The sequence below is a fragment of the Neltuma alba genome, unplaced genomic scaffold (genome assembly GCF_004799145.2).
Source record: "Neltuma alba isolate B1F8T4 unplaced genomic scaffold, ASM479914v2 tig00005040_pilon, whole genome shotgun sequence".
NCBI classification, from domain to species: domain Eukaryota; kingdom Viridiplantae; phylum Streptophyta; class Magnoliopsida; order Fabales; family Fabaceae; genus Neltuma; species Neltuma alba.
The window spans coordinates 32,011-51,427 of NW_021633955.1; the positions used below are offsets into that span (position 1 = coordinate 32,011).

At 34.2% G+C, this 19,417-nt stretch overlaps 2 protein-coding genes across 3 annotated transcripts; one reads left to right on the top strand and one right to left on the bottom strand.

Moving 5' to 3' along the window:
* Window positions 1-1,188: 1,188 nt before the first annotated feature.
* Window positions 1,189-9,171, bottom strand: LOC114746517 (serine/threonine protein phosphatase 2A 55 kDa regulatory subunit B beta isoform). Of its 2 annotated transcripts, none has more exons than XM_028934735.1 (14): window positions 8,730-9,171; window positions 7,617-7,720; window positions 7,392-7,490; window positions 7,152-7,271; window positions 5,960-6,175; window positions 4,730-4,821; window positions 4,280-4,398; window positions 3,396-3,519; window positions 3,043-3,166; window positions 2,654-2,722; window positions 2,472-2,563; window positions 2,301-2,378; window positions 2,150-2,220; window positions 1,189-2,024 (listed from the first exon to the last, which is right to left on the bottom strand). In XM_028934735.1, the coding sequence occupies exons 1-14, from the start codon at window positions 8,839-8,841 to the stop codon at window positions 1,888-1,890; spliced, it is 1,557 nt and encodes a 518-aa protein (XP_028790568.1). In that variant the 5' UTR covers window positions 8,842-9,171; the 3' UTR covers window positions 1,189-1,887. The 2 variants fall into 2 exon arrangements, with proteins under 2 accessions (XP_028790568.1, XP_028790567.1); XM_028934734.1 differs by having other exon boundaries at window positions 5,957-6,175.
* A 9,001-nt stretch (window positions 9,172-18,172) lies between these two features.
* On the top strand, window positions 18,173-19,417 carry LOC114746523 (inorganic pyrophosphatase 2-like). The gene is made up of 4 exons (XM_028934740.1): window positions 18,173-18,344; window positions 18,443-18,564; window positions 18,659-18,860; window positions 18,952-19,417. The coding sequence occupies exons 1-4, from the start codon at window positions 18,189-18,191 to the stop codon at window positions 19,324-19,326; spliced, it is 855 nt and encodes a 284-aa protein (XP_028790573.1). The 5' UTR covers window positions 18,173-18,188; the 3' UTR covers window positions 19,327-19,417.

Below are 19,417 nucleotides of genomic sequence, written 5' to 3' on the forward strand. Positions count from 1 at the left end.
TATCAAACATTTGACTGTCTGAGGGTGCCCTTTCGAAATCCGAATTGCCATTTTTTTAATTATTAAAAGCATAAAATTGAGAGATCCTACTTCAAATGGATGGAAACTTAAAAAGGTGTTTGGAAGTATGAGAAGTGTTTCTGAACAGTATTTTTTCATAAATCGAGATAAATTCTTTTATATATTTATTTTGTATATTATAAAAATATTTTTAAAATTATGGTTTTAATTCCATCTAAATACATCCAAATAGTGCTACTTGGTATGAATAACATTTATTACACATTGATAGGAGAAAGCAATTGAGTAGAGTTGCTTACGTAATCGCGGGTTGCATTGAATTACAGCTCAAGCCCCCACTCCCTTTCATTTATGATTTATCCATTCATTGCTGAAGGACATTTGCAGGGTCTCATTTTCATTTAAGGATATGTCGGAGATATTAACACAAGATTAGTTAATTACTAACACAAATCAATACATATTTATGATAAAATAACCAATTTAACTAATTCTATTAGTTTCTTCAAATTAATTCTAATATTAAGAAACGAAAGTAATAACATCTAATTGGTTAATTGATGACCCAGAGTTCCATATGAAAATGGTCATGGTTCACGGTCAGTGATGTGCGATGGACGGTAGACCCCCCACCAAACAAGGAAAGTTAACTGTGTGTCCTCCCTAGAGTCCTCGTTGGTTACGATGTTTGTTCATCACCCTCAAAGCAAGGTATGATTAATTGTTTTATGAGCATGTTACCTTCGATCAATTAATGTACTTCCTCCATATCTATCTACAGTGCTTCTAACAAAGGATCAGGTAATTACGGCCTCACAGCCGAGAGAAAAAAGAACCCCATCAACCGGAAGGCGGCTTTAGAGCAAGTCGAGGTTATGGCACAACTAATATCGAACCGTGAGAAGCGTTTAAGAATAGAAATGATAAAGCGTCGAAACAAGCATCCAAACGTACTAACGTAGTAGTAATTAAACCAGCGGAAGTCAATGTCAATGTGATTCCTTTAAGAAGCATTATTCTTTTATTCAAATGCCAATTCTAGGCGTATGTAAGGCAGTACATCCTTCATATCCCACTCAGACAACAGCGTAAACTACGTACGAGGAGATACCCTGACTATAATACCGAAAAACAAAAAGGAAAGTTCTGCTATAATGAGATAGGATGAAACCAACAACAAAACGAGGCTCAACCTTGGAGTCAGTTTCCAGAGACAATCTAGTTTATCTGGCAACCTAAAATTATTGCTTCCTCTGTCTTATTACACACAATTAACAGGTACAAAAAAGAAGAAAAGATTTTTCAGACAGTATCAATTTAGAATCCAAGAAAAAGAATCAATGAAAAAATGATGCACTGCTAGTTTAAACTGCTAGATCCCACCAAAGATAATTGGGCAAAAGGAAAAACTACATTTTATCTTAATCCTAGTGGCAGATATTGAACATCCTTTAGTATCTGTTGTAGGAGAGCTACAATCACATTTTTTTTCCCTTCACTTGCAAGCAAGCCAAACACAATTCTGAAACATTCACTGTACCTTCCCTTTTTAGGAGAAGATACAGCAGACTGAGAAAAGAATATTAGGGTTGGAAGGAGAGGAATTAAAGAAAAGAAAAGAAAAGAAAAAGAAAAAGACAGATGCTGCCCATCCAGAAACAAAATCAGGTCTGCCTACCCGGGACTTTGGTAACGGCCAATTCTGGATCGGATCTTTCCTAAAAGCTGTCTGCTACGGCGCTTGTTGTGTGAGTTAATGTAGCCTCCAACTCAATGGGTGTTAGGAAGAAAAAAAAGCCTTCTTCTCCACAGCAACCCAAAAACTGGTTAACCAAGCAAATGCATGTCCTCTTTCAATCATCACCTTTATGCATAATACATGTACAAACTATTTGCAGCAGCACAGGCAATTGAATTTTCGGTTGGATGCCACGCCAAGTGCAGCAACTTTGTAGTGAAATCAAAAGAGTTCCCATTTGCATCAACACCCGGACTATCAGCTCCTGATAAGATTATGAAATATTAGAAATCACTATATGCGTACACAAAGAACATGGCCAATGTATATACATATAAACGCAAGATATTCACTCCAAGAGACACCAACAGAAATAATTATAAAAATTACCTCGCCTTACAACTCGAGTTAAACTACTTCCCAGTGATCTAGCTGGCCTTGCAGGGGTCTGAACTTGTCGCCTGATGAAACCAAAAAGGTAATTTAAAAGATAAGATGCTTCAAAAAGTATGCTTGGTGACAGAGCATTCAGTAACATTACCTCATTGGATTTTTACTAGCTTCCAAGGTTGTAGCTTCAGCACTTCCTGGGGTGCAGCCAAACACACGGAATAGGTTGCTGATACCACAAGGTATATAAAACTTGTAAGATGAAAGTCAAACAATTTCAATAATCATAAAACCAAAGAGGGAGTAAGCCGGTAACACAGACCTGTAAGAACCAGTTGCTACACGCAGCCCATCGCCACTCAAACAGCACTCGAACTTATCAAAAATTGAATCATTTTCATACAAATCACATAGCTGGCACATTGAAATGAAAGCATACATATTACAACTCAATAAAGCAGCAAAATTCAAGGATCAATATTTCTCACTAGACAGGAATCCAACCTTAGGTCTTAGATATTCATGAACCTGGAAAGTTGCAACTGGGCCAGAATCCATATTAATGTCCCATAGCTGCAGCCAAATGACAATAAGGAATGAGAAACCTCCAGATTATGAAATTCTATGCAATCCTGAACAATGGATCGCTAAATTACTTCATCTTCGACAAAGCTAAACTCGTCTGATTTAGAACAGAAAGAATAGCATAGTGCGTAGAAACAAAGTCACAAAAGGAACATATCGGCATGTTCTGCCAAACTAACAACTGTAAATGCAAGGGGCATAAGAGAAGAGAACTGACTCATTATAAACCAGCATGTCTCACTTTATCTGACAGTATTCCAGTAAAATTGTCAAGTTTTAACAGAAAAAAGGAATCTGATATTTCAAACCTTTAGAGTCATGTAATCACGACTAAGTATATATCTTCCATCCTTCCCAAATTTAATATCTGAAATCGAAGCAATAATCTCTGTGAAAAACGATCTGGACCCTGGGGCCTCCTGTTCCTCAAATCTATACCAAAGGATATTTGCTTGTTAGAGCCTCAAACACAAGAAACTAATGTAAATTTATAGTGCAGTAGGCTTAAAAAAAAAGCTTTCCTCGATAAGTCCCAGGAAAGGGAAACAAATAATCTTTCCTGTAACTACTCTATTGGGCAGATGCTTGATAAGGGCAGGGAGGAAGGTCAGACTTATTTCTTAGGAACAACTGAAAAAACTAAAGTAAATGATGAACTTACAATTTGGCATGAGTATCACACAATGCTGATTGGCGCAGATCGACTAGACGGATTGAACCCTTCGAACTGCTATAGGCCAACGTATTACAATGGGTAGGATGAAACTCGGCTGAAGTTATAACCTCTGTAATTAAACATCCAAGGTCAGGATTTACCCAAACATCGAGTAGAAACCAAGCTGACATATAAGTGAAGGAAATTTAAAACTATAGAATGCAAACAAAAGGAATAGTTGACAGAAGTCTTAAATTCATCCAGCCAAAACAAAGAGAACCAGGAAAACCTGGGTATCAAGCCCTCTCATGAACATACCAATATGAGGGAAGAACAATTAATCATTCATGAAGCCCACAAGGACCTCACAACAGAGCAAATAAAAGTCACAGTTATGCATTTTTTTGCCTTGAATGTTGGAGAATTGCCCTCCGCAAGGGCTGCTTTGCCTCGCAATAAACTAGGTCAAATGCATTACAAAGCCAGCAAAAGATATGTTAATAATTTAACCCCCCCCCCCAAAAAAAAAAAAAGAGTCCGTCAAAGCAACATAATTTCAAAGCAGGAAACCATTATAAGATGCACCATTACAGGGAAAAAGACCATTTTTACTTAATTAGACTACAAATATTCTTTAATCTTCTCGTTCTCTCTCTAAAATGTCTATGAAGTCTCTCTTTTTCTTTTTCTCCTCCTTCTAAAATCCTGGTGATTTTGTCACCAACATATTTTTGCAACAAATTAAATTTCATGATTACAATCACAAAAATTACACATTCAAGGCGAAGATTTACACTTGTCAATCAACTACAAGTGATAACCACCTTTGCTCAATAGTTCACACAGCTACCAACCGGGAAATAAGTATATTCATAGTGGTGGAACCTTACCAGTTAGATCCTCCATGTTTGCAGGCTTTACATCTACAATATTAAAACTTTGGTTGCTAATTTCTAGATTCCACAGATTTATCCGCAAATCATCAGCAGATATGAAAGTTTCGCCATCACTGCAAATATGAGCAACACATCATAATGGCTGATTAATACATTTAAGTTTCAGAAAACCATGCAAGACGCAGAACAATGAGGAAGAAGGAATTCTGAGTAGTGTATGCAAAATATCAAAAACCATGTATCTGAAGTAAAAATTAAATAGAAGCTACAGTTTAGAGCCAACATTAGTCACTGAGTTTAGAAAGAAACGGTGAGAAAAAAATGAAATCAAAATTTGACACTGGGCCGCTGATAAACAAAACATGAGTATTGGGGATTTACCAACTCTACCCAACTAGATAGCCAAACATAAAATGTACTGAAAAAATAAAAAACTATAATCACCTGTTACTTGATATAGAATTGATATGATAATCATGAGCATGGGCATACACTCTGCGACATCGAGCTACAAGGCTGGTCTCATGGCTGGTTACCTACACATTGCATAACGGACATGTTATTAACGTAAACTTATCAACAATACACTGTCAAGGTTAAAGTCTGAAAAAGAAACTGCCACAGAAATCTCTCTTGTCTCCGTCTTTTTTGAGGTGCCAAGAACCATTGCAAAGGGAGAAAAGAACTCCCCAAAAAAAAAAAAAAAACTACGGTAGGAATAATAATTATAATAAAAGACTTCTGTCTCAAGCTTTTCCCCTAATTTTTTTTTTGGGGGGGGGGGTTGTAGATAAAAGCATGTACAAGTTAAAAGAGGATCATAAATGTTTGACTACATATATCATAGTGGGTTTTCTCTATATCAAATCATTCCCGTTAGGCAAAAATTCGTACTGACACCATCTGCATTTTTCTATTTACAAGCTCAGAGCCTACATATGTTGTGTTCCAATAGAGCCTTCTATATACTTCCTCCCTTCGCCAACTTTTGAGGTACTTGAATGCATATCAGCACAGTTATGAGTTAATGTGGAACATTCACAAGTAAATTTATGAAAGAGACAATATTTACATTAATATTCCCTCCTTTAGTACAACCTTGAAATTCATTACTGATTCACCAACCCTCCTCAGCAAATTAAAAGAGAAGGAAAAATGGGATAGCGTTATCCTTCATGATTCAGAGCAACTTTATACCATAGTTATATGTAGTTAGTGAGGGTTTTATTCTTTTCCTTCAGCTCCTTGAGGATGACACCAGCTATCTCTGTAATGTTTTTGCTACTTACCATGTTTAATTAACAGTTACCAGTTAGACCAAAGTAGGAAAAGACAAGATGGGGAAATAGTTATATTCATAATTGAACAACCTTGAGTAGCATGATGAACTCATTGACCAAAGGAAAGGCAAAAGACAGAGTGGCATAATGAATTCAACCAGAAATGCAAAACTACACTTCTAAGAAACGCCTCCTAACCAACAGATAAGATGGCTAGGTCTTCGCACAGAAGGCAGGGACTTCTGTGGTGTTGCTGAGTTTTGTCTATTTCATATTGTCTTTTATTTATAAGCTCAATATAGCCCTAAGAAAAGTCACAAGATAGGATCTTATCATCTGAGACACGTAATTGAAAAGAAAAGAAATTGCAAAAGGAAGCTTTAAATACAACTACCACAGGTAATCTTAATGACGCGATGCCCCCAGGTGGAAATGAGACGTCATTGGTCAAATAACTGTATGATTTATCTGGAGATCCTCCATTTGCAAGATATGGCCTAGGGCTACTAGAATTACTTGAACTAGCAATACTGCCGATACAGCCATTTGCCATTGCTTTTGATGAGTCAACATTCATCTCAGATATTTTCTTGACCTTCTTTTCTTGAACCTGTTCAACACTTCAACTCTCAGATGAAGGGAAAGAGAATAAGTGGTCTACGAGATATCATCAATCATTCAATCCATATTAAAACCAACCAATAAAACACATTCACTTCAAGCCTGTACAAAGGCACAAGAAGAGATTCGGCACTAATGACTCAAAACCTTTCAATTACAATGCATTTCACAGCATCCTTAAATCTACTTCATTTCTTCTAAACGCGTGATCAATGCAATGACTCCAAGCCTTTCGTAAAAAGTGCAAGTGATAGAGGAGATTATCAAATTGCAGCCACCTCTAATTGTGCAAATGCACAGGACCATCTTCGATTGTATTGATGAAACGAATTTCAATTAAGATTTATTTCGCTGCATGAGCTTCTTTGAAACTACTTAATTTCTTCAAAACATTTTATCATCTCAATGGCTCAAAGCCTTTGGTATAGTAGTAGTCAAAACCATCAAAGGACCATACCTTCATAATAAAATTTTAGATCAAATGGAAAAAGATCTTCAACTAACATATGCACATTCCCGAAGTTATCCTCTAAAGGCAAAATTTATTAGTTGGCTGAAAAACCAAATCACAGTTTCTAAATGTTGAATCTGAGTGATAAATTTAAAGTATAATTCAAAAATATGCAACTCAGAAGCTAAAACAATCTTCATAGACAGATACACTGGCGCGAAACAAATGTGAGGATCCTTCAGGGTTATTTATTGCAAGGTTCTTGTAGAGTTCAAAGATAGAATGACACAAAGGATGGAAGCGCGCATAGGGGCCCGCTTCCTCCTTTTCCCATCGCCTCTTTTTCTATCTTCTCTCAACAAAGTCTCCAATAAAGAACTCTAGGATCCATACTCAGAAAAGTGAAAAAAGACGTCAAACGAACTTTCACAAATGTGCAACCCTTGAGCATAATCTATTCAAGGATTAATACAAGAAAGTACTCAGCATGCTACGGGCAGGCATTATTTCTTACCTTCCAATATTTGATGGTTTTATCATTTGTAGATAGAAGAAACAAGGCGCCATTAGCTGTTTGGCACCATCTGATTTTGTTTATTTTCTCTTCAATTTCCAAGCTCTTCAGATAATCGAACTGGCAAAAATAATGATGGTATCACAAAACATTAATATTTTTCATGAGATAAAATATTAAACTTGAATATTTATGAGCCATAACAAGTAGGTGCATCAATAACACGAAAATTATTATTACCTCAGGTTCATGACTCTGAAACTCAGTTTTATATCGGAACTCAGGATGCCTACTTATCGTATAATCCATTCTTTCCAAATCCCTTCTTGATCCTCCATGCTGCATGTTACAGCATCAATCCATCCATCCATTTATATTTATATTGTAATAATGTAAGTCCATAAAGTGGAATCCATCAAAAGAAAGTTTGTCCTACTAATCTGCAAAAGGGACAGCCAAACTTACATCTTTTGCATCTGTCCTCTCAAATAGAACTACTCGACCACCACGATCACCAGTAGCGAGATGATCACCAGACTTGTCAAATTCAATGGCAGAAATTATGTCCACTGAGAAAGAAAAGTTGGGCAGATTATTAACAAATGTTCAGAATATCCAGCGACAATATGCAACAAATGTTCAAAATATCATAGCATCCCCCACTATGTACAGGAGAACTGCACCATTCCGTTAATGGTGTCTAGATACCTAGAGTAAATGCCCTATGATCCTCTAGTTTAATCTAAACAAACCCCACGTCAGGACAGCAATTCTTTCTAGTCCCTTAAGCCACCACTTAATCAAAAATTAAATAGGCATGGATCTAAAATAATAGAAATCACAATATCATATCTGCATAATAAGATAATGTGGCGCAGCTATCAGCACGCCCAGTACTCCTTAGGCCTTATATCATTCAACCTAAAAACAGCCGGCTCCCACAGTCTCTCATGTAAAAGCATCCAATCCATATTCCACTTGATAATACTTTCTAAATAACCGACACAATCCTACATCACCCAGTAATTAGAATATCAGTCAAAAGACTTCCGCTCCAGAATCAGCAACATCACCGTCATGACTATTGGTATTCCAAACTGGCATCGTTGACCAAAATTTGAAGGTCTGTATAGTCAAATGTTAAAATAACGATCTGGCCCCTACAGTTATTTTTCAACGTCATTCATCACTTTAAACAAAGAACTGCTTGCAATACAAGCACCAGCTACAAGCACAGCCAAATATAACCATAAAGTCTAACAGCTCAGCTTCACACTGAATCATTCAAACTAGTAAAATCATGATGCAGGAAAAACTTAGAAAAGCCACCCAGGTAATAAATAAAGAGCTACCGGTCAAGGAATCCATCCCACGCATGAAACCCAACATTGCCCCGAATCAAAAGAGACCCCAAATTACACAATGACCGACGAGCCGAAACAGGAGGTAACTAATGAACCTCGATCCAAAATAGATCGAAAGCACAAAACTAAACCCTAATCCCAATATACACAAAATCCATCGATTGGATCCAACAAGTCAAAGACACGAATCCTTAATACAGCGTATTACAATTACCTTCCTGAACTTCCTCCCCGGCCGTACGTTCACCAAAAACCTGCGAGAATTTCCACTCCAGCGGCTGCGGTGGACCCGCCGGAGCTGCCACGACCTCATCGCCACCGTTCATTTGTCGGGAAATGGAATCAACGGCCCCAGAAAAACACAACTGAATCGGCCAATCTAATCAGCGCATCGAAGATCGCCTGCTGTTCCTACAAGATCATAACTTCAAAGACCCATATGTTTTTATAACCTTCATTGGATTTCCAGTTGAACAATTGAAGCACACGGAAAAAAGACCAAAAATTTTCCTGTCCTACAACCTTCTCTATCTGAGATTTTTCTGATTTCTCTCTCTCTCTCTCTCTAAAAGAAGAAAAATGGGAATTTTTGGGATTAAAATGTCTAAGCAAACCGTTCTATTTAGCGTTGGGGAAGCAAAACACGCACACAGGACAAACACACACCAAAACACTTGTTCTAGTTCTTTAGTCTCAAAAATAGGATTTTTCGTACGTAAAATTTATTAATTCCCTATTGTAGGATAACCTCACCAGGCTGTCACACAGCTACGTGAAGTACGAGATTTGATTGGACGATGATGGTGGTGGTCAGGAAAAAAAACTCGTACAAAGGGGGACGGTGATGGCCGTGTGGACAGGCTAAGTGAGATAAGAAGAATAAGTTTAGAATATTAAGATTTGATTGAATTAAGAAATAAGAAATTGTGAAAGGCCCAGAAAATTGTGGGAAGAAAAAGGTGAAGAGATGAGATTGTCTGAAATGACAGGCATGTCCTTGCCTTTTCATATTTTGTGTCTGCGACATATAAAAAAATAATTAAATCATATTACGTGTGAGGCAAATAAATAAAAATAAAATTTGAAAAATTAAAATTCGGACCTGAAGCAGAAAGAAACTATGATATGACATGACCAAACGGCCGAGGATTGTCCTTCAAAAGTTAAAAATAACCAGATTTTTGGCTCTTTCCACTGAATCTTGTAGCCGTGAGCCGATGATCGTCAAGAACGTTTCTATTAATCTTCTGTATTTGTAAGTTTTATTTTTTTTTCCCCCCTGAGTGTATTAAAAATTAAAAAATAATGAACATATGAATTTTTCTTTGAAATGAATATGTTTTTAATTCAATGAATATAAGTATTTTTTGTACAAATAACTGGGATTCAAAGAGGAGACGAACACATCCAACATTTGAGACGGATTTCACCGGGAAAAAAAATTATCTTGCTCTTTTTTTTTTTTTATCAAAAAGTTCATATGAGTTGAGTTCTTGTAACTCATTAGGACTAGTGATTAAAGAGCGTTTACAGAAGTACTTACAAATTACCCACAAACAAAATCTTTATATCAGCAGCGAAATTTAAACCCACAAAATTATAGATTATGAGCTGAATCCTTATTCATTGTTGGTAAAATGATTGCCTTGCTGAATATAAGTATTTTGGGGTTATGTTAAAAAATATATGGGGCTTTGTACTTAACAACGGGCATATTATGGAAATGGGCCTAATCTGTTATAGTTTGGAAATAGCACTTCGTTGGGGTAGAAAATAGGCCCATATGTATCCTCCATGGGCCATGGCTAGATTGAAGCCCAAGGTCCATCACAATCCCACCATGTCCTTTGCACGGAAACACCAGCTCGGTGAGCCTGAGGAGATCCATCACAGACTCACAGTCTCATACCCTCTTGTCTTTCCGTGCGTGCGTGGTAGCGTGTGAAGATGGGGATTCGAATTTTTCTATTTTCTTTTCCATTTTTTTGACTGCAAAAATAGACCACACCAAGACGAGAGGTTTTCTCCCTCAAAATAGGCTCATGTAATAGGGTAAATATGCAATTTTATTCATCATCTTGTTTCTTGAGTGTAATTTTACTCTTATTTTTTAATGATCCTGTATTAAGAGCTAAATTTACTAGAGGAATTGATCATAATTATTATGGAAAACCCGCATGGCCCAATAATTTTTTATATATATATTTTTAGTAGTAATTCTAGGTGCTATTGCTTATAACGCAGGCTTTGCAGTTTTAGAACTATCAATGATTGGGAAACCTACGGATCCGTTTGCAACTCTTTTGAAGGGTGGTGCAATTTTATCCCTAAAAAATAAGATAAGGGATAAAGTTGCACCTTTATCTTATTATATAGAGTTATAATTCAAATTCTCAATCACCGGCTTAAGTAACAAAATTCCTTATCACTTATCACTTACGCCAACTTGTGTTGTGGTTTTCTTAGATCACATAAACATATAATCAAATGTAATTACATTTAATAAAATAGATAAGTGGTGTAAAGATGAGATGCAAATTTCATGTATAAATGTTCTTTTGTATTAATCTTATTTTAATGAATAAGCAAAGAAGCAATAAGCCATGTCAATAAAAGCATATTAGAGCCTTGGAAAATATACGAAGAGAAAAAAAAAATTCTGTATTATTAGGTTGAGTTGAGAATATATATATATATATATATATATATTATCAAAAGGAATCCGAACGAGAAAAAAGTGAGCGCGCTAGAAATCCAAGAGCATGGGAACATAAAATACATTTTTTTTTTTAGCAAAACGGGAACATAAAATACATTTAATATAGGGAAAATGACAATAAAATACCACTTGAATTCTAAAAAGACAAATAAGGGACCTGAATAAGCAAAATGACAAATAGGGCATTGGGTACCAATATGGAATTTTGATTTTTGATGTCAAAACATGTTGCAAAACCCATTGACAAAGTAGTAACTCTCACTATGAAAGTTATAAATCCCACTATGTGTTTTGTAAAATTCAGCGTGGAATTGTATTGTTTTTTACAGAAAAGTTGCCTAACCCCTCAAAACAGGTTGCAAAAGCCATTGACAAAGTAGTAATTCTCATTATGAAAGTTGTAAATCCCACTATGTGTTTGTAAAATTAGGCAAAACTTGCTCGGCCCTTCAAAACAGGTTGTAAAACCCATTGACGAAGTAGTAACTCTCACTATGAAAGTTGTAAATCCCACTATATGTTTTGTAAAATTCAAAATCAAAATCCCATATTGGTACCTGATGCCTTCTTTGTCATTTTGCTTATTCAGGTCCCTTATTTATCTTTTTGGAATTCAAGTAGTATTTTATTGTCATTTTCTCTTTAATATATTGAGATTCCGAGCTCATATATTGGTATTTTTATTATTAATCTCACTTTATTTTTGGGCAAGCTAGCCAGTAACCACAAGTCCGCAATTTTGAGTGGTTTTTTTAATTTCCTCATAATACATGTCCCCCGATATGGATGAGCAGTGATTCGTCGCCTGTGGATATTACGGGTCCTTTTTTAGAAAAATTATAATATAATATTTTAGTTTTATAAAAAAAAAATTTTTAAGAAATACTTTTGTGATTAGATATTCAAGCGCAGTCCCTAAAAGTAAAGAATATAATCTTAATAGTAATATCTTTGCGTGATTGTGACATAAACAATGCTCCTTCCGTTTCTTATTATAAAAATAGTTAAAATTAGTTAAAAACAATTAACGTGTAAAAAGTATAATTTTTTTTTCTCTTAAAAATGCCCTTATTAATAAGGAGAGAGAGCATGAGAGAAAACAATTAAATTATTAAAAGAAAGAGAAGTGGGAGGAAGAGAGAGTGTGAGTTAGAGACAATAAATATGGATAAAATAGAAAATTAATACACAAAAATAGAGATAATTTTTAAGTGTCTCTTATATATAGGAACAGAAAAAATAGAGGAAAGGGGAGGCAACAAAGAAGAACGGAGTCGTGCAGGAGTTGCGTAATGTTGGGGTGTCCACAATGTAAGCAAATTACCAAATTAAATTAAAGCGTCACTTTCATTATTAATGTTGTGGCATTATTGCGTCTGCATATTTTTCCTTCAAATTTTATTATTATCTGTACGTGAATTAATGACTCATTTGGGGATCCCAATTGGACACAGTCAGGCTCCATGTCTCATGATCCTTTTTCTCAAGGCATTATTATAAATGGGCTGCTCTCTCCGTTATATTACCTCCAGTCCTAATTATAAGAATTAGTTAACTAATTTGAAGATATCAAAAAACAAATTAAGTTAGTTAGTTGTAATAAATAGATGTTATCTTTTCTAAAATATCCTTGCTAATCAAGTGTATTGGCTAGAACTATCATTACTAGAAAGACTATCTTAGAAAAAAAATACATAAATAGTAAAGACAAAGTGGATTAGGGTTTTATATTTAGAACCAAAATAAAAGTCAAATGAGGTCTTATATTAAAGACCAGAGGTAGTATTGTTTTTTAGTGATCAATCTAATCAAGTAAATTATTTGAAGTTAGTGGTTAACAGCTTAGCATAGTGCATTTTATTTTATTTATATATAGCACTATATAGTCTATAATATAATAACTAATTAGAAGTTGAGTCTAATTCTAAATATAAGATCCTAATTTGCGTATCTTTTTTTTTAAAATTATATCTCTATTGATTGTAAATGTAAAAAGTTTGCATCAAGAGATAGCTTCAACGCACATTATTCAAAAGAATATTTTAGAAAAAACCAGCATATTATTCTTTTATAAATAATTAATTTAACTAGAAAAAGTTGTGATATAAAAAGGCAATGTTAAGTTGCAATATACTACTTTCGGTTCTAATTATAATACTTTATTTGTAGATAATAAGATGTTATAATTAGGATTAGAGGTAATTCATAGGAATAGGATAGGATTGCTAGCACCGGTGCGGGTTGAGACGCCACGCAAATATCATAAACCGGAAATTATGATGTTGTTGGGCTTAAAATCAGGAGCCCCAATCCGTAATATGGGAAGCACAGGAAGCCCATTTATGGAAAGTTTGTTTTAGTTGGTGAGCATCCAAGATATAATAAGGACAGGAGTTTAAATTCTGTTGTGCCAATCTAAAAATTTTGCTGATCAGCAGTCTCTAAACATATCTGTAAAGTTTAGTAGTATGTTATGCTGAGTTTAGTGGCATGTTATGCCTTTAATAAGTTTTGATGACTCAATGTATTATTTCTGATACTTAATATAAGAGCTTAATAACTTATTTATAAAAATTAAAAAATTAATTAAATCAATTATTTGTAAAAGTGTCATTTTTCAAAGTACTCTTGTTCTATTGCGACTATTGGAATTAAAATATTCTTACTAATTATGTATATTATAAAAATTCTTTAATATATATAATTATTATCAGAATTATTTAGAAAAAATAAGTAAATAGTAGAAATAATGAATTGAGATATTATATTTAAAATTTTAAAAATCATCTGGTGATGATGAAATTTAATGTATTAATTAATCATTGGGCTGCAAGCCTCCCAAGTTTGCCTTTTCGGGCATTGGTAATGCAATTTTAAGTCGGCGTTTACCCTGCCTCTTCTTTACGGATGCGATGCAAGCGCAGAGACAATCGTTGGGCATTGATTAATTTAAGTTGTTATAGTCTTGAATTATTTATAACTTAGTGTTAATACTTTAATTTAAAACAACTCATTTTTTTTTATAATTTTTAACTTAATCATAACTTAGTCTTTAAGTTCTGGTTCATTGCAACTCATTCCCTGAATCATAAAATATACTGCCTCTGATTTTAATTATAAGATATTGTTTATAGTTTACAAACGAAGTCTTATAATTAGTACAAGTTTAAAATAGTACAAGTTTATTTTTTGACATATAGAGATTAATATTTTAAATGGTTAAAACTATTGATTACTACCTCCAGTTCTTAATATAAAACCTTGTTTGACTTTTATTTTGGTTCTAAATATAAAATCCTAATCCACTTGGTCTCTCATATTTATGTAATTTTTTCTCAAAGTAATCTTTCTAACAATGATAGTTCTAACCCATACAGTTGATTAGTAATGATATTTTAGAAAAGACAACACCTATTTGTTACAAATGATTAAATTAATTTCTTTCCTTAATCTCCTCAAATTAGTCATATGGCTCTTATAATTAGGATCGAAAATAGTATTAAGCTATACCGAGTATAATGTGGGAAACAAAGTTACAGGATAAAAAGATTAATTTTTTTAAAATTTAATTTTATGCCCAAAAGTCAAAGACTGCACATTGCTGGTCCTCTGCTTGAAAACTTAGGGTGTGTTTGGGATCACGTTAGTGATCCCAAAAGTAACTTCTACACCGTGAAAAATAGCTTCTAATCATTTTTCATGTTTAGATCTGCGACAATCTAATAAGCTCTTTTCCCCTCTATTGCGCGGTGGAGCAGAAGCCACTAAGGGTGTGTTTGGATTAGCGGTGGAGAAGTAACTTTTTTTTCAATCTGACTTTTATAGAAGTCAGATTGGATAAAAGCAGCTTCTTTGAGCTTATTGTATAAGTCCGTTTCAGTCACAGAAGTCAGATTGCAAAAATGTGATTCCAAACACATCCCAAATAAAAAAAGCTCCTTTTACCAGTAGAGAAGTCAGTTTGAAGCTCCAGATGTGATTCCAAACACACCCTAAAAGTGGCTTTTCTGATGCATCATAGTGCGGCAGTATTATAGCTCCTTAAATTTTTGTTGTTGCTGCCATCAGGGACTAATTGAGGTGGCGGCACTAAGATGAAGTGAGAAGTAAACAGATTAGAGATTTTGGAGTTAAAAAAAAAAATCTGGAACCTTTTTTATTTTATGTTAAGATATCTTTTTATTTGTTATTTTATTATCTAAAATCTTATATTCAGATAAGTTAGCCCAAATATCTCTAATCTCAAGGGACTATTCAAATATATTTGAATCTTTTTGTTATTTTTATTTTTATTATTTAAAATTTATATACATTTTTTATCCATTAAACATATCTAATTAAGTACTCTAGAACTATTTTTATTTTTATAATTTGTTAATTTTAATATTTCTCTTAAAATTTTCACATTATATACATAATATATATGTCATTTAATAAAATTTATGTTATTTTCAATCATTTTATATCTAAACTTACATTTTTATTACTCATCCAAACAAGTTTTAGCTGCTCAAACTGACTTATTTATAAAAGTCAATCTAAACATAAATCACATTATACTATCTGACTTTTATCCAATTTAACTTCTGTAAAAGTCAGATTGCAAAAAAAGTTACTTTTTCACCGCTAATCCAAACACATCCTTAACCAATAACATTAGGAGACTGATAATGCCTCGGCGAGTCTGAAATGCACAATCAAAAAGTTTCTTTTTTTGCCATCTTTGTCATGGCCTTTAATCTCAATTTTAAAATAAAAAATATAAGTGGTAGAGGCTTCCGTTAGTCTCTGCCATTAATAAACTATAATATCAAAAGAAAATATTAACTGGAGTACAGCTGCGATTAAGATCTAACCACACACAAAGAGCACTATCAAATCGGCTGGCAAATCAAAATCCAAAACCACTGACAGTTAAAAAAAAAAATGACGTCTTTGCTGGTGGCCACCAAAAATAAAGATATAATAGTGGACTTTTATCGAACTCGTGTGACGATAAATATATTAAATAATTCATTAAGGAAAAGGACGCTCACTCCATCACATTTATGCATTTGTCAGTCCTAGTCATGTACTAATTAAAGAAAGAAAACCCTAATTACATATACGGGAGGTTCTGGTGATAATACTTGGCCATAAGCTTGAGCTTAATGCCTATAGAATATTCTAGAGTGTCCTCTCAGAGGATTTGTATTGGGTGCTCCTCAGTTTTGATAAGCACCCAATGCTCATCAAATCTGGACCGTCCAGATCTGATCTGGACAGATATGGACGGTCCAGATTTAATTTTAATTTTATTTTTTTAAAATAATTATTTTAATAGGTATATGATAAAAAATAAAGATAATATCTTAACTATTATTTTCTAAAAGTATATTTTTTTATTTTTAAATAATTATTTAAAAATATTAAATTTGGACTGTCTAAATTAGATTTGGACGGCCCAGATTGCTCATCAGGTGATGAGCACCCGATGAGCACTGAACGCGAACTCCCTCTCGGAAGGAATTGGAGTACGTTTCCCAGGTGGCTCCAACTCAATTCTTAGGTTTGTGGCCACGGAGTTTTCTTTTTAAATAAAAAAAAAGAAAAAGAAAAAAAGAGAGACTCGGTTCTTAGTTCCCCGTCGCCGTCGCATCACGGCCACCCTCCATATCCACCGGCTATAATTCATCCTGATTGGCTAGCGTAGCGTATCCTGGGAAGGGCGAATTTGTATTATAATTATCATCATTATTAATTGATTAATAATTAGCAGCCATCAGGTGATGATTATGTGAAAATAGCGCAACACTGCATGTTGAATTATTGATGATTCCAGATGATGTGAAACATAAAGATATGATAGACACAATCTCAGTTTTGTTTAAAAACTACTAAATATAATAAATAACCTAATAGTTTTATCTTCAAATCATCATTAATTAAAAAAAACTGAATAATTTTATGAATGTAGATCTTCTTTTTTTTTTGGTTTTAAAAGGACGAGTAATTAATAACACACTCTTTTGTGTTTCCAAAGCCCATAGCGTTTTCAGGTGAAATCCTTCAAAGACCGTGGGGGGTCTTTTAAGAGGTGATATCCCATTTCTAAACTTATGTTGCCAAAAGTTGGCACTTTTTGTGTCTTCACAAAAAACGTGCTTTAATATTTGGAAATTTCTTTTTTATGAAAATAAATAAATAAATTTAATCTGTTAAATTTGGATGCGGATGTTTCATAATTACATTATAGAAAATATTTTAAAAATATTTTTTAAAATATTATATCAATAGTTTATAACATATTAAATCTTAATCACCCATCTTTTTATCTAAAAATACGGATCAGATTTGAGAAGAAAAAGAGCAGAAAGATAAAAGGGAGAATCTGAATTCATAATTTTATATGCTAATTGTTTTGTTTTTATTGGCAAAAAATGACTTATTTATTTATTAAAAGTAATACATGAATAAATTTAAATAAAATGCATTTGTATCAAAAAAATTATCATTCTATATTCTATTTTTTTAAAAAAAAGAAAGTATCTTTCTCCAACAGCATGGCGCTTTTTTATAAAGAGCGATACTTTCTTCTTCTTCTATTTTTTTCCCTCTTATATGAATACAATATGATAATTTTTAATATAAATGTATTTTGTTTAATTTTATTCATGTATTTATTTTTAATAAATAATTTATATTCTATTAAAATTGTAAATTTAAAATCTGAAACCCTTAAAACAATCTCAAGTATTCTGGCCAAAAAATCTCGAATGCTAATCAAGTCTTTTTTATTCCTTCCATCACACGGGGAGTATCCTTTGGATTCTTCTCTCTTTTTTCTTTTTAAAAAATCCCTCAAGTTCCCTTTCTTAAAAATAAAAATAAAATCATCGCGTTCATACTAGGCGCTATAAATACCCTTCTTCTCCCCCCTCTCCAAATGTGCACTTGAGATTTGATTCTGAAGAGATGAACAGCGAATCTGTCATGGCTGGGATCGTAGTCGTTTTCGACTTCGACTTGACCATTCTCGACTGTGATAGCGACAACTGGGTCATCGATGAGCTATCTGCAACTGATTTGTTCAATCATCTTCGTCCCACCATGCCTTGGAACTCTCTCATGGTACGTTTTCCAAATTTTTCTCTCGATCGGTTTCTCTCTGTGTTCACTCTGTAATCTGCATTGCGTTAATTTGAACATCTGAATTTGGCTTTTTACAGGATAGGATGATGATGGAGATTCATTCGCAAGGGAAAACCATTGAAGACGTCGCTCAAGTTCTGAAGAAGGTTCCAATGCATCCGAGAATAGTCCCCGCCATTAAGGCAGCGCACGCTTTAGGGTTACGTAAATGAGAATTTTCTTCAGAAAATTATGATTTCTTGGTAGAATTTCGAGTTGAATGCGATATTGAATTTGAGTTTGTGGCCTGGCAGGTGCGATTTGAGGATTGTGAGCGATGCAAACGCGTTCTTCATAGAGACAATATTGGAGCACCTGGGAATAAAGCAGTGTTTCACAGAGATTAACACAAACCCAGGTTTCGTTGACGGTGAAGGAAGGTTGAGAGTTTTGCCTTATCACGACTTCACAAAATCTCCTCACGGCTGTCCTCTCTGCCCTCCCAACATGTGCAAGGTTTGCTGTATGATCAAATCAAATCAATTTATTTTTTTTAGTAGTAAGAGGCATTTACAAGTAAATTACAATTTTGATTTTGGCATGACAGGGCAAAATCATAGAGAAGATTCAAGAAAGGATAAGGGAAGAGGGAAAGAAGAAGAGGATGATATATGTGGGAGATGGGAGTGGGGATTACTGCCCAAGCATGAAGCTGAGGGAGTCAGACTTTGTGATGCCAAGGAGGGACTTCCCAGTGTGGGACTTAATAAGCAGAGAGCCATCTCTCCTCAAAGCTCAGGTCCACGGATGGAGCAATGGCCAAGACCTTGAGACCATTTTATTTCGCCTGATTCACCAAATTACATCTCAGGACCAAAGCTCCTTCTCCTCTGTTATTCCGCCATCTGATGATTGCAAGAATAATGTTCACGACCCTCTGCCTCCTCCTCCTCCTTCTCTCCCACTTCAACACACAATCTGATCATCATCTCATGACTTGTGATGAAGTTCTACACTTCACATGTAATATCGTTAATTGACATATGAATGATAATTTATGAGTGAATCCAAAA

Bases quoted from the DNA above. Each gene is read 5' to 3' on its own strand.
- LOC114746523 (XM_028934740.1), top strand. From the start codon at position 18,189: ATGAACAGCGAATCTGTCATGGCTGGGATCGTAGTCGTTTTCGACTTC. The intron at 18,565-18,658 runs GTTACGTAAATG...GTGGCCTGGCAG, and splicing joins AAGGCAGCGCACGCTTTAGG to GTGCGATTTGAGGATTGTGA. The intron at 18,861-18,951 runs GTTTGCTGTATG...TTGGCATGACAG, and splicing joins GCCCTCCCAACATGTGCAAG to GGCAAAATCATAGAGAAGAT.
- LOC114746517 (XM_028934734.1), bottom strand. From the start codon at position 8,841: ATGAACGGTGGCGATGAGGTCGTGGCAGCTCCGGCGGGTCCACCGCAG. The intron at 7,272-7,391 runs GTAATAATAATT...TATTTTTGCCAG, and splicing joins TTCAGAGTCATGAACCTGAG to TTCGATTATCTGAAGAGCTT. The intron at 4,822-5,956 runs GTTGTATTTAAA...TGCAATGTGTAG, and splicing joins CATTAAGATTACCTGTGGTA to GTAACCAGCCATGAGACCAG.